General features: G+C 42.8%; 1 protein-coding gene across 2 annotated transcripts in view; it reads right to left on the bottom strand.

The window, feature by feature from the left end:
* Window positions 1–15,525, bottom strand: part of ABL1 (ABL proto-oncogene 1, non-receptor tyrosine kinase) — a 118,639-nt gene that overhangs the window by 21,677 nt on the left and 81,437 nt on the right. For both annotated transcript variants that reach the window (XM_026657250.1, XM_026657252.1), the window contains exons 2-3: window positions 7,368–7,541; window positions 6,284–6,579 (exon numbers count right to left, since the gene is read on the bottom strand). In XM_026657250.1, the coding sequence (XP_026513035.1) occupies window positions 6,284–6,579; window positions 7,368–7,541 (470 nt within the window). The remainder of the gene's footprint in view (window positions 1–6,283; window positions 6,580–7,367; window positions 7,542–15,525) is intronic.

The following is a 15,525-nucleotide window of genomic DNA, read 5'->3' as shown; positions in this document are numbered from 1 at the left end:
GAAGCTGGTAACATGGGGAAAGGATGCCGATAATCCCCAAAGTAGAGAAGGGGAACGTTTCACTCCACCAGCATATTGGTCTGCGCTGGAAGCAGCATGCTGAAGGTGGCAGAGTTCCTCTTTTCAACCAAAGGACGGAGCCTTGTCATGGAGCCAATTCAAAGAAGAACATCACCAGCCTAGCAAGAGGAGGAGCAGTAGTGTGCCTATCAGACAAGGGAGATGCATCTGCAGCAGGGAAGCTGATGGGGAAAGTGAGGCCTAGCGTAGTCTCTAGTTTAAACCCTGCTAATCCCACTGTGCAGGCTCTGGCTTTCTGGATTTGTGTTTGGTTCAGTGCACCCAAGCAGGGGGAGGGCTGGGGACTGGAGATGACAGAATGTCTCTCTGAATGAGTTAGAGAAGGTGAGAGGGAAGAGATTGGGAATAAGGAGAAGGGAAACCAGACAGCAGTTGCATAAGACGAGGAAGCCTTATGGTGCAAGAAAAGTTTTCTCCCAGCATCCCCTCCTCCCCCCCAAATCTCATGAAACACACAAACAGGTCAGCCAAATGGTTAAATACATATAGTAACCCTTAAGGTTAGTCACAATGGGCAGAAGCTTCCAGTGCTCCAGGGACTTATCTGAAACAATGCAAAAAAGGTAAAAGCTCAACCAGACACAGCATAACCCAGAGGGCAAAACTGAAATGTGTAATCTGCAGTGATGGCCCCATGTTCTCTGTCTGTCTCTGTACCGCAGCATGAGTCACAAATACGTTATGCTGTTGCAGCCCTTTGTGTCTATTATCTTTCAGGCTAAACAAGAATTACAGGAGTCTTGTCCTCTGTGAAGTTTCTGGGAAATGTAACATCTATGCAAAATTTGGTGCCTAGAAGAGAATTGTGCTGTAGGGACACCCTCCTCCACTGATATGGGGCCATAACCCTTGTCTAAAATGGCATTTCTTCTGAGGAAAATATCCTTTGAGCTATTGGAAGAGAGGCATACGTGCATGCCCAACTGCTAGTCTTTCTATTAAACCACTTGAATAGAAGCCACAAAATAAACCGTTCAGGGGATAACACAATGACTAATGGACGCATATAGACATTCTGAGCTGGGGAGTTTAGCACAATGAACTGTGGAGATCTACAGTCCCTTCTTCCTTTTCTTTAGCTGCCTTCGCCATTGGTAAGGCTCATGCAGGAAGTCAATCTATAGAAGGTAGAGTTGGCTCAAAAGGGGACATTTTCTAACCCCCTACAAAAGTCAAGACAACATTCTTCAGTGAAGTGTAAAAAAACCTTCAGAATAGAAGAGGTGAAGGCACTTTTAGCACACACAGAGAATAATGAACCAACATAAATGATGCAATGCAGCATAGCAAGAAACAGCCAGCGGTTAGTGGAGCAGCCTAGTGGGACTAGGACTCCTTTAGCAACTATTCCAAGCTACTACAACCAATGTTTTAAGCAGACAGTATCTGTATGAAAGCAACTTCTCCTCTGATACTAACTGTTCAGACACCACATTGATGGGTGCAACAAAGAATGTAATTAGACTATAGTTCAAGATCCCTCTGGCATACAGTGTGCTGATAGTCCTTTGCATTAAAAAACTGTGCTCTTGGTCTTATACTGTTGGTTTTCATTTTACAGTCTCGAAGCACTTCATATATAGGAATTGAACTTCACAATATTCCTGTGGGGCAGATTATATGCCCATTTTACATTTCTACTGGCACTGGGTTTGGGAAAATATTGTTTTTAATTAATCTAAATTTTAGGCCAAATTGGATGCTACAGTGTTTCTTTAAATCCAGATGAGGAAAGTGAGACACGGACGTTAAAATGACTTCACAGAGTCCACAGCAAAGCAGGAAATAGATTCCTCTGTCCTCAGCTCAGACCCCAAAACTACACTTCCTGACATTTTTGCATGCACAAAATTTACTATTCACGAATGGATCCAAAATAAAAACTTCACTGTACAACTTTTCTGTAGACAGGGCTTTTCTATCCTCTTGATGCTCAAATCCTAAATTCAATCCTGAACGCCTTACTTCCCATCAGCACTAATGGAAACCAGAATTATGCTGGTGTGTTCAAATCTACATCTGGAATTTGTGGCATGCATCAGAAGAAAATGAAACAAACAGCAGCTATGAATGGCTATGCTATGCAATAAGCCACATACACATTCTGACCAAATATTCACTACCTCTCTCTTCCTTAGACCTCTTTCCCCAAATATTCACCCCACCTGTTTGTCAAAGAAATTGCACCAGGGACCCTCTGTTGCTGCTGACAGCAGTCCTTGTATAGACATAATGGATTTTAGGCTTCTGCAATGTGTGGGGGTCACATGGAATGTTCATATAAATTGTTTACTGGTTGCACTGCTGATACACTGCCCAGGCAATTCTTGTAGATCCTCAGAAAAACCGTGATGCTGGCCCTGCTTCGAGGGTCTCCTACTGTTCTGCCTGCACAGATTCGCTGCTCACCAAGCTGCATTCCCTTCTCTGCTATGGCTTTTTAACATTCACCCACTCCCAGGAAAGTCTCATTGGATTCCAGGGCTGACCCACCCTGCCTTCTGAGGCATATGTAACCTCAACAGATTTCATCATCCACAACTGCAAAAACAAAATTAAAATATATAAACATCACCACAAAACAAAAAGTGCACAGGTAGCCATGATAAAAGCATCAGGGTTTCAGTGATGGGTTTCTGTCAAGGTCACTTACTGGAAGTCCAAGAGGAAACAGAGAGAACCATATAAGATACACGGTCCTGTGACCCTATATGCTGAGAATGACACGATTTTAAAGCCAGCACGACAATGCTGTTTGTTTGATTTGGTTACTGAGTAGGAGGACTTGGCCTCAAGTGCAACCAAACTCAGGAAAATCAAACTCTCTGGAGCACGGAAGTGGCTTACCCTGAACCTGGCTGCCCTATGCCAACCAGCCAAGAAGGAACATTTTTAATACCTTCCTTAAAGTAAGGCAGATGTGGTCTGGGTGAAGATGAGCCAGTGAAGTGGGAAGTGAAAACTTCTTGAAGATCTTATTTTCTAAGCTGTTGAACCCCAGTGGGTTTGATTTAAATGCTGCTAAAAGTAAGAAGTAGTCATCTCTATCTGACCTTTCCTATACCCTTCAATTTTACTTTGGAAAAAAGCTGAATAAAAGCTGTGCTATGCAAGGCACATTTTTATGCCAAGCAGCAGTTGTTCCACACATTTTTGTAATACCTCCTTCTCCTGACACTGTGTTCACTCAGTCACAGGATATGATCCCACCACCACCATTCATCCTAACTGTAGCGCTTGCAGTATTAAATTCCTCAGATGGGCTGACTAATGATACAGCAAGCTGAGAAGGCCCCAGATGCCCAGAGAGCTATGGGGAAGGGCTTTGCCATTTGCTTTTCCTTTTGGAGAGAGATGATTTACTGCAGAGTGGTTAATACAATTTGATACTCAGCAGTTCAAAATGCAGGCGTCCGGCCTGGCCAGTTCACTTGGTAAGGACTTGGACATTAGCGCTGTCCCTGGTAGAGACCACATTACCTTCTCCCTTCCCCCACCATAGCTTTTGGATTTCATGTGACTGTCAGCTACAGGTTTGTTTTAATGAATTCTGCTTGTCTGTGCCTATTCTCAACAATGTCGATTAGAACAACTCTGGGGAAAAGAAAACCATTAACCTGCTTAGTAGAGATCTGAGCTGATTACCAGAGCTCTGCTTGACTCTTTCCGGGGATAAATAGCACTGCCAAGATGCAAGCTTCCAAGTACCAAACCCTTCAAATGCGACCCTGGGGATCACGTGGCACGACGTCTTGCAGTGAATTGGTCATAGAGCTATGCTCATTTGCAACGTATGAGGATCTGGCTCAACATCTTCACAAGCAACACCCCCCCCCCCCCCCCGCAATACCAATTCGGAAAGAAGCAACATCAAACTTCTAGACACAGAGAAAGGATAATATTCCCGACCATCCTTTAAGCGGGCTTGTCTATATGAACACTTAGGGTACATCTATACTGCACTCTAACTACAGGCTCAGACTCAGGTTGGAGCCCAAGCCCCACTTCTGTCCAAACACCAACACGAAGGACCCAAATTCTAGGACACTATGGAAAGGGGGGGAAGGGGGCAGAGCCCGAGTCCTTCTGTGATTCTGGTCCAAGCCTCATCATTTTGCAGTGTGGACACAATTCAAGCCGCAGACCTGAGTCAGATGGTCTGAGAAGTGCAGTATGGACACGTTAGCAGGGCTGAGACACCCAGGTCCAACAACTGTAACCCAGGTTTACAATGCAGTGTGGACGCTCAAGTGCGGGCTTGGAAACACTGAGTTTATAAGCCCAGGTTCCACAGACCCAGGCTTACAATGCAGTGTAGACACAACCTTAGTTCGTGGCAAGCTGGGACATAAATCTACCTGGCAGGAGTCTGCCGTGCATTAAACGTTCCCTAGTATGCTTTAATCTACTCCCATTTCGAAGCGTGGTAGATCAAAGAGCACTACAGAACTTTTAGTGCGTGGCAGCAAGGGTCTACATGGACACAGTGGGGGCAGGCTAGTCTGAGACAGACCAACCCCAGCTTGCCACAAACGAAGTGTTATATAGATAGCACAGACCACTTCTAATTTCAATGCTAATTTCAACCATGCAGAGCTTGGCTGCATCCTGAATAAGAGAAGAGCACGGGAAAAGGGAAAAGACCACAGTACCTATACATTGCCTTGACAAACCTTACAACATTACCCTAATTACAAAGCTTTTCATTAAAGCAGCTGAGAAGCATTTTCATTACAGAAAATTTGCTTTTATATAAGCTTCTTTCATACTTGAAGTGTCTTAAAATGGTTTTACACAGTGATGAGTTAGACAAATAGAGAAGCCATTAAATACTCAGCACTGCAGAAGCTAGAGTTTGTTTTACTGACCTGACCCTGCACCAGTGAAATCAAAGAGAGTTTTGCCACTGATGTCAACGGGAACAGGCCCTTACTGGGCAAAGGAAAGCTGGCCTGGACCAAGACCATGGAACCCCACGTTGCTGATTTTTTAAAATTTATGTATTTTTAAATGGCAAAGGATCTTTAAACTACTAGCTGTTGGCAGAAAGGGCCTCATGGAGACCAGCAGTAGCCATGCCCTCCGAGCCATACTGCAACATCCCATGTAGACTGGATTTAAAGAAACACTGCATGATCCAACAGGGCCTAAAATTTAGATTAATTAAAAACAATATTTTCCAAAACCCAGTGCCAGTAGAAATGTTTTGATGAAATTCAAACAAAAACCTAAGGAAAACAACACTTTAAAACAAACATTTCTCTGCAGCATTCACAAACTGATTACAGTAGCACTTGCTAGTGCACAAGAACCTGAAAGTGAATGAGACCAGAAACTGGCCATATACCAAAAGTGAAACTACAGTGCTAAACCTTCCTTTCATTATCCAAGATGAATTGAAGAACAGAAGGCAAAAAGCAACAAACAACGATAGCACATCAAGTGTTGTTGTAGCTGTATTGGACCCGGAATATTAGAAAGACACGGTGGATTATCAGAACAACTTTTGTTGGTGAGAGAGACAAGCTTTCGAACTTACAAAGAGCTCTTCTTCAGGTCTGGGATTCCCAGTTTGTTTAAAAGTGTCATTTAACTGGGATTTCCAGACCCAAAGAACAGCTCTGGGTAAGCCTGAAATCTTGTCTCTCTTGCCAACAGAAGCTGGTCCAATAAAAGATGTTGCCTCCCCCACCTTGTTTCTGTAATGATAGAACATGATCGCTTTTCAATTATTTTGGTTCCAATAACCTAAAGCGTTGTTAGTAACATAGATACAGAGACTATTTTTAAAAGACATGACTTTTAACTTGACAGTGTCCTTTTAAGTCCAAATTATGCTACTTGAACCTATGGGGCAAAATTCATTCCTGGTATAACTCCACTAAAGACATCAATGGAGTTACATCACGATTAATCTGGCCCAAGGTTTTCACAATTGAGACATACTAACACCTATTAGGGGCTTGTTAAAAGGAGACACATTTTCCCAAAACTCTGCTGACAAATGGTTATATCATCATCTGAAGTGCTCTTTGTTTAGATGTTGTAGGTCAGTATGTAGGACCTGATTCTACTCCTGCTGAAGTCAATGGCAAACCCTCAGTTGACTTCAGTGGGAGCTATACTGGACCCTTTCTACAGCAAGCAGTTGAAATGGACCAGAATGGTTTTTCCTTTGCCGTTTGTGAAGTTTAACTCCTACCTTTCCATCAGATGCAGTGTTTATCCTGTAGTGGTACACCCTTCCCTCGTATCTCAGTGATATAGACCTCTGTCCTGGACTGCTCTCACTCTCCCGCACCAGAAAGCTGCCATTGATTCCGCTGCTCAGCAGGTACTCGGCGGCATTGCGCGACACTGGTCCATGGTACCAGGAATGTTTCTCCAAACTATTCACTGGGGTGATGTAGTTACTTGGTACCCAGCCCTGCCCATTCTTTGTTTGGGCCTCACACCATTCCCCGTTATGATTGTAGCCCAAGACACGGAGCTTTTCACCTTCACATAAAAACAAAATATAATTAGACATGGCAAACCTGGGATCGGACAGAAAAGCTACGTTCCTTCTGGCTCACACATCACCATCCAAAGTTCTGCAATCAGAATATATGCACTGATTCAGCAGAGAACTTAGGCATGTGCGTGCCTTTAAACACAAGTATATTCATCAAAGCCAATGGGACTACTCACATGTTTAAAGTTACATACGTGCTTAAATGCCTTGGTAGACTTAAAGGCCTAAAGTTAACAACTCTCTTGCTAATGCATGAACCAGAATAGAATCCAGCAAACTCTACCCGAGCTACATTGGCTCTGCAGGGCTAACAGGTGGGAGAAAAAGGAGTAAAAACTTATTGATTAGCAAGGCAAGCAGATGTGGTTTCAAGTACACATATGGCATAGAACCTCTGAGTAAGGAGGGGATATTTTTATATAGTCACTTTTCAGAGAAGAGCTGCATTTTAATGAAACAGTTATAAAGCTACAGACCATACTCTAAAAAGTACTTTAAAAGTACAGTTAAGGTTTAATCCAGCTTTAAATCCTTGCTTCCACTAAAAGGCTTAATTTTAGTATACAATTTTCTTCCCCCAATGCACACTTTAAGCAGACTATCCCATTTAAAAGGCTCTTTCCTTGTGTCTTCGTTTGTTTTAGGACAATTTCCACTACAATGATTACACTGATGTGTATCATAGGGATTATGAACTCAAATATTCCTGACTGACTTCATTTTCTTGTTCCTTGGCACAGATGCTCTAAAACACCCCCTGGAGATCTCTTACCTTTAGTTATGCTGAGAGTGTTGTCCCCACTCGCCACAAAATCATATAGTGCAACAAAAAGATTGGGGTCATTTTCACTAGGACCAGACAGGAGGTTTTCCTTGGAGTTCCAACGGGCTGCTTCACTCAGACCCTGGGGCTCAAAATCGGATACTACTGGCCTCTGAAGGGCTTCTGGAGGAGAAGAGAAAAAAAAAGGAAAAAATAGGTTCAATCTTGCTGATAAAAGCCATCTGTTTTTTGCACCCATTATGAGTTTCTCGTTTATTTCATTTCTTGACATCTGTGGTCCTCATGTACATGGGCAGAGGGCAAAAATGGTCATTACCTTAATACAAATCTTATGGAGCATATGGAGCACTCTCATTCCAAAGCTTTGTGCAATAGGGTCCCCACATTCTTTTCTGTAACATGCAGTTTCCCTGCTTTGGTGAAGAGAGAAAACATCTTTTCTCCCTCTCAATAAATTTCTATTCACGCAACCTGCCTGCTGCTTTGCAAGTCATAGAATCATAGGATTGGAAGGGACCTTGAGAGGTCATCTAGTCCAGTCCCCTGCACTCATGGCAGAACAAATTATCTAGACCATCCCTGACAGGTGTTTGTCTTGGCTCAAATACCTACTGGATGTCAGATTTATTTATTTATTTAAGAACAAAGGTAGATCTGCTAATTTTTTCTAATAAAAACAAAACATCAAAGATCCCAAATCATTATAAGACACACAGGACAATGATTATGGGGCACAATATACAGAGGTTACCATTACAAATACTTCTACTTTAAAAAAAATTATAAACTAACTTCCCTCTTCATTATTTTACCTAATCAGTTCAGAGTACAAGGCTGTGTTTCCCCCGACAGCAGCTGGTGACATGCACAAAGCAGAGATGGGACCATTTTTCTTTCACTCTTTGCACATTTGTAGGTGTCCGTGATGCCTTCAGCTGCCTCAAGGGGAAAATTCCTGACAGTTGGTCTTCACAATGAAAACTGAGTTTCAAGGCCTCCTGTACGAAGTGGCACATTATACTGCTAGTATTCAATAGAAAGAGCAACCCAAAATTTCAAGCTAGTCCAAGCACAGCAAAGAACCTTCAAGCTGCTGCTGCTGCAAATTTCTCCTAACTACTGTAGAATGTATACACCCAACCCCACCTCTACTGCCACAAATAAGTTCTAAGCCTTTCTTTCTGGGGTTCACATGGCAGCAGCTTGGAGGGGGGCGTCTCAGGCCAGGAGTATACAGTAACTCCTCACTTAAAGTCGTCCCGGTTAACGTTGTTTCGTTGCTGATCAATTAGAGAACATGCTCGTTTAAAGTTGTGCAATGCTCCCTTCTAAGGTCGTTTGGCAGCCGCCTGCTTTGTCCACTGCTTGCAGTAAGAGCAGCCCGTTGCAGCTAGCTGGTGGGGACTTGTAACCAGGGTGGACCGGCAGCCCCCCCTAACAGCTCCCCGCTCCCCTAAGTTCCCTGTGCTGCAGCCGCCCAGCAGGCTATCAAGGCAGTTCAGCTGTCCCTCCCCCGACTGCCATGTGCTGCTCCTGCCCTCTGCCTTGGAACTGCTCCCAGAGACTCCTGCTTGCTGTGCAGGGGGAGGAAGGGGGGATGCTAATGTCAGGGTGTCTCCCTCCCCCCTGCATCCCGCTTACCCCTTCTCCATATAGAGCAGGGAGGGGACACGGATGGAGAGAGACAGAGAGAGCTTGGGGCAGCAGCTGCTGTCTCAACTTCCTGATCCACTTAAAAAGACAATGCACGTAAGAGTGGGTCAGCTTACTCAAAGGGGCAGTGTGCATCTCTCTCTCTCTCCCCCACACAGGGTGTGTGTCTGTGTCTGTCTGCTATGCTGTCTCCCCTCCCTCCTGTTCGTGCTGCCTTGTGTGAGAGGCTACATTAACAACGTGTTAACCCTTGAGGGCTCAGCCAAGTGCTAGTTCATCATCTAGCAGCAAGGCATTCCCTGGGAAATAACCCTCCCTCTTCCACCGTCTAACTACACCACCTCAACCAAGCTTCACAATCATCATAGCTGTGAACAGTATTAAATTGTTTGTTTCAAATCTATATAATATATAGTTTTTTGTCTGGTGAAAAAAATTTCCCTGGAACCTAAACCCCCCCCCCCCATTTACATTAATTCTTATGGGGAAATTGGATTCACTTAACATCGTTTCACTTAAAGTCGCATTTTTCAGGAACATAACTACAATGTTAAGCGAGGAGTTACTGTACCACAAACTTTTGCCAGTACAATAATGTCAGTAAGGGGTGTGATTCTTTATGACATTTTTATAACAGCAAAAAGCCCTAGTATAGATGCAGTTATACAGCAAAAAAGTCCTTCTGACAGTATTGCTTATTTTTGTTGCGGAACTAGTATCAACTATACTGGCAAACCCTTTCTAGGGTAGACCAGGCCTTGGAGTCGAGCTCCAGCTGTGTGATGCCCAAGACAAGGATGGGGAGTGTAATGCCCTTGATCTGAAGAAAACTGTTCTACATTTCCAAGAAAATACCAGTTCTCACATCCTCCCTGGCTCCCTTTTGTGATGCAGGAAGCTCCAAGAAATCTTTTGTTCAGGTCCCCTTTCCTGCTCAGTAATGATCATGGATTGACCATTACTACTACAGCCAGCTGGAGTTTCTCAGATGCAAGTGGGGAATAGTAATTTGGGAATCACTCCAAACTTTTAGAAACATGATTTTGAAACAAGCTGGGAGCTATTTACAAAGTGAACCAACACTAGTGGAAAGGAGGTTTCAAACTCTGTGTAGAGGGGATACTACATACGAGTGGAGTGAAAGTGCAGTGACTGTTATTACATTGGAGAATGGCTAAAACCCAGACTTCATCAAGTTAGGTCTGCTTGCTTTAGGGTATGTGGAGGTAAAAAAGTTATTATTCAACAACTGACAAAAATTCAGTAACCTCAGCATGTTGGTGCAAGTCAGCCAGATAGATACATACATGCTCAGAGTCTGTAGTATTAACAGAGTTTACTATTATTTGGACAGGTTAAATTCAAAGATATCTATACACATAATTAAGCCTACTTTCTTAGCCAAATACTTGCTATTGGGAAGTATATTTATGTAGCAGATCAAGAAGTCAAATCATATTGCTTCACAAAAGAAAAAATATAAAATGCTGAAAGGCCAAAAAACGACAGATTTAGAAAAAGCATATCTGAAGCCATTGGACTCCTTGTTGTTTTTGTGGATACAGACTAACACGGCTACCCTGATACTTCCTTTTTGTGTAATGCTGATACATATTTTAATGCTCCAGGCCTGCTTTAATAGGGACAATAAAAGGAAGAAACAGAAAATTAAGCTATAATCATTTTACCATGAAAATACTTTGATCTTGTCAAGCCCATTAAGCTCCCCTTATCAAACTCAGGGTGCTGCACTGATTGGAGTTACTCCAAAGTGAGTTACATCATCAGACTGGTAAACACCTGGAATAAACAGACAGCAAACAGCTGGAGGTGACTGATACACAGCATCAGTAAGAAGTGGTTCTATCATGAAAGAGCTGCTCCCCCCAAATACGGTGCAAGCAGTGCAATTTATGGTGAGGGATGTACCATAACCTCAGATAGGAAGGAAAAGGCCTCCCACTGAGGACTGTTCAACAGGAAGGCAGGAAATCCAAGGTAGTCTCACCTCCAATTAGAATGTGACTGAGGCCGAGCAGGGGATTTGCTTGGGCCTGTCCATGAATCAGGATATTGGAGTGAGGCTACAGTACCCCACAAAAGTCCTGCTCTCACCCCCAGCCCACTGTGATGTCAAAACTGATTCTTTATATATAGATACCAAGTTACTTGTTTATTTTTAGACCAGCAGATGACACACTCAAAACATTAAAAGCAATTGCAACTTACGGTGCTAAAGTCTAGAAGACTAGTTTTTTTTGATAATACATTTTTGCAAGTACCGCCTGTGAGAAGTTATTCTGTGGGGTATGCCTCAAACCTTCACGGATAACATTCCACAAACCTGGAGATTGGTGAGAATGGGATTACTGAACAATCTGAACTGTTGGCTGGGCTTTTTTTCTTCTTTTCTTTTAAACTGGGAGATTATTATAATAGGAAACTTCAAAGAGTCTCCTGGACCATACAATTATGGCTTAAACCAGCACAGATCACACAGTACATGCTATACACATGAGATGAACAACACCCCACTCCCTTGGTATCTTCTTGACCCATTAGCTATCAGAACTTTACAATGGGAGACACACACAGCACACAAAAAAATGAAACTCCAATTCAAGAACATCGGGGCTAACTTACTAAGGAATAAGTGAAAGAAATATAAGACAAAGCTGACAGGCTTCAACTATCCATACCTGACACAGAGATAGACATATCCTGTCTGGACTTCTGAATGTCTAAAAACTCTCTCTGCAAGACACGTATGTTCTGATACTCAGTGTAGCACAACCTATTCACATTCTCTCCTATTGGGGCTTAAAATCGATTAAAAAAAAGTTCTCTGTCACAGTCACTCAGGCTTCTGCTTCTACTAGGGTGTACAGCAGAAGTAAAAGTCCTATTAGCACCACTCTGCCACTCTCCCTTTTCCTTAAAGATTTCGTTTACTCTCTCTGCTCCTCTATTGGCTGTGGCCTTTATCCCGTCTTGCTTGCTGCTCCCTACACTTGGAACAATCACCTTCTTTTTACCAGGATTTCCATTTCCAACTGTACAGCAAAATCCCTTAAATATCCACACTGTACCTCTCCAAATGAGGAAACATCTTGGGGCACTGACTACATCTCACTGTATTTGTAAAGCACTGAGCCCTCTTTTCGGTCACAAACATTCTGGGCTAGAACCAATGATGGGAGGTGAAAAACTTTAACGCATTACCGAGCCATTCAGCCAGTCAGATCCCTCCATAACTTACCTCTGCCGTGATGCCGACTGAATGCTGTCAGCTGCCAACGACAAGGCAGGTGGTGAGTGGAGACATCTGCTTCTTCTGCAAGAACTCACTTTATTATTACTTTGTCGTGCCCTGGTGTGCCAAGCCCTCCCATTTTTCTATTTCATTCATCAATGGTGTCCTGTCATAGGCCTACATGACAAATTCTCTGGGGTAGGAGTGCTCTTTTGTTGTTACCTATCTGTTCAGTGTCCTGCACAGTGATGCCTGATTCTTGCCCCGGGCCCCTAGGCTCTACTGTTGTACAAATCTCCGCTGTGACCAACAACACAACTACTTGTTTCTTTATAGCACCCTTGTACTGGGATAGATGCCCACATACAGACTAAATAAATAAATTTTAACAGTTGCTGCAGTTCTTGAGTCAGGTATTTGGTGAAACACTTTCCCCATCTCTTCTAAAAGAAGTGTCTCTCTCACATAGCAGTCAATCATGTTAATACACTAAAAGATCTAGTAGGCCTAGCAGTCTCGTTAATTACTGCTTACTTCAGGTAGTGAGTCACTTTTAGAGACCATGTATAAAAAAAAGTTCTTGGATGCAAAGGATTCCAGTCTAGACCAAAGTGAGCAGATTTCCTTAATAATTAACGCACAGGACTGGAAAACAAAAGGGGAAGCAAAGCATTATAACAAGCTTCCAAGGCTGACGGCTGGGCAGTCCCTTGGGAGGAAGAGACACCACATCTTCCAACAAAACAAACATCCCATGGACTTCCAAACTCTGCCAGCACTTTTTCACACGGGCATGTGAGTGAAGGAGTAGCTGGAGGACACAGAATAGATTATTAATCACCTTGTGTCACACTGTCAATCAATCTGAAGGGTTCCCCCTTCCCGACTCCCCAAAAACTTCTACTAGGAGCCAGAATAGCTACACAGACAGAATAAGATTAAATACTTCTGAGTTTTGCACATACTTGATGACTGTTGGAATAGCTGCCTCTTTATCCCCACTATTTCCTTAGTGGCCACTCACAGATTTTCTATGCCTCATGGAATCTGTATTTAAAAAAAATCTGTAAAACAGATCCTTCCAAAGAGAAGGGAGATTCCAGGTTTTATTTCATAACCCATCCCACTCAGCGAGTTCATGCTCAGCCTGTTCTGTCAACCAGTTTATAGCACAGTCTCATATAACCTTCTGCAACAAAGGCTTTTTACCATAACTTGTGCTGCTAGTTAACATTTCGTTAGTCTAGTCTAATATAGTCAGTGCAACAACAAATGTTCACATGAAGTGTCACCTATTTCTAAACGAATAGCAGCACAGATCCAAACTCTCTCAACCTAAACTATTTTATTTACATTTGGTCACACTCTTCCATATTTGCTCCATCATAACTCCACTGGCTGAGAGATACATTTTTAAAAAGTCATTCCCTTTTTTCACAAGGGGAAGGTCAGACCAGCGTGCACTGATCGGCACAGTCAGAAAAAAGGCCTGGACACTCCAGAGATTAAAAATGAGCTTCCACAGAACACACACAATTTATACATTTCAATAAGTACTTTACAGAACACAGCAAGCCCTACTAATCAAGCAGGTGACAGCTGGAATGAGTCCAGAAAAAAAAAAAAAAAAGCCACAGCCCCAAATCTATAGATGGATTTAACTACGGTCATGTTCTGAGACATGTGAAAGCATTCCCACTTTGACAAACGAGTCCTATTAGGCTTTCTACTCCTCCCCTCCCTCTCTCAACAATGCAGGCATGAGCCACACACTGTACTTTCTAGTATTCTTTCCAGTCCAGCCTAAGAGCCTTCCCAGTGCTATGGCTTCCACCACTTCCTCTGGGAGACAATTCTAGAGTTTTTAAATAGGCTTCATCATCAGGGTGGGTTTTTTCCTGGCACTTTCCCCTTTTTAATTTCATCACATTAATTCTGCTTATAGACCCTTGATACCATGGCAAAGAATTCTTGACTCTTGGCATTAACTAGTTTTAGACAGGCAGCATGGCACAGAGACTAGGACATAAGACACAGCAAGGGAGACCAAGATTCCATTCTTAGCTCTGGCACCATCTTGTCATGTGATCTTGGATAAATCACTTAGGGTAAAACATTTCAGATGTGCCTTACTCTCAATGAAAGTCAATGGGACTTGGGCAATTCTGAAAATTTTAATCTGTTTTAATTTCCTCCTCTCTAAGATGAAGAGCAATGATGCTCATCCACATCTGAGCTATGGAGAAGGAGAGCACTACGTAAGAGCTAAGCACTTAACATACTTCCTAGAAAGTGTGGATATGCGTGACTAGCCCCTGGATGATCAGTTTTATATTTGAAATCAAATATAACTCTTCCCATGAAATTATACCACCTTCCTCATCCCAGCCCAATGTGGAAGGGTAGCAAGCAGCATCCAGGTCTGTAACAAAGATGTGACACGGCAGGAACAACTGGAGTTAGTGGATAACTAATAGGCCATAACAAAACCAGAAACATACAGTGATGCAAAGAACCATACTGTCAGTGGGAGAAGAGAGGCCAGGGGATAGGATGGGAAAGGAGGTGACAGATTGAACGCACGTGCTGTATTGGTCTGCAGCCAAAATTATTTGATCGGGTAAAACAAAATGAAAGAGCTTCCCTGAGCAGCAATGGCCACTTAATACACTTCATTTGTTCCAAATGTATTCACCACAAAGCTAGATTTTGATCTCAGTTACACCAGTGTAAGCCTAAAGTAAATCCATTGATTTCAGTCAGTGTTCCTGAGATCAGAATCTGGCCTGGTACCTCTGAAGTGCATGAAGAGAAGCTCTCTCCAAGAATAGGACAATGACTATTGGCTGCTCCAAACCTAGGCTGGTCTAGTGCAACTGTAAAAAAAAGACATTTTACCAAAAAAGAATATCCACATAATCTGATGGCTAGAAGTTTAGAAATTACGTCTTTGGTTACTTTAGAAAACAAAGGATTTTACCAGCATGCACAAAATAGTTTTCCACATTATAGAGAATGTTTACAGGTTTAAGTAAGGCTTCTGCTTTATAGCATTATAACCAGCAGCCTTCCAAAAAAGGAAGCAAGAATATTTCAGACCCAATTTGGGACATGGACTCGCTCCATTTTTCAGATCAGATTGGCACACGTACTCACTATGCCTCTGCAAACTGGCAAAAATAAGGACGGGTGAGGGGGAGAGGTGGAGCAGATGACAAACGTTTCTTCTCCTCCCACTTT

The sequence above is a fragment of the Terrapene carolina genome, unplaced genomic scaffold, assembly GCF_002925995.2.
Source record: "Terrapene carolina triunguis isolate 2854851 unplaced genomic scaffold, T_m_triunguis-2.0 Scaffold238, whole genome shotgun sequence".
In the NCBI taxonomy this organism is placed as follows: Eukaryota; Metazoa; Chordata; order Testudines; family Emydidae; genus Terrapene; species Terrapene triunguis.
This window is presented reverse-complemented; position numbering and strand designations above follow the sequence as displayed.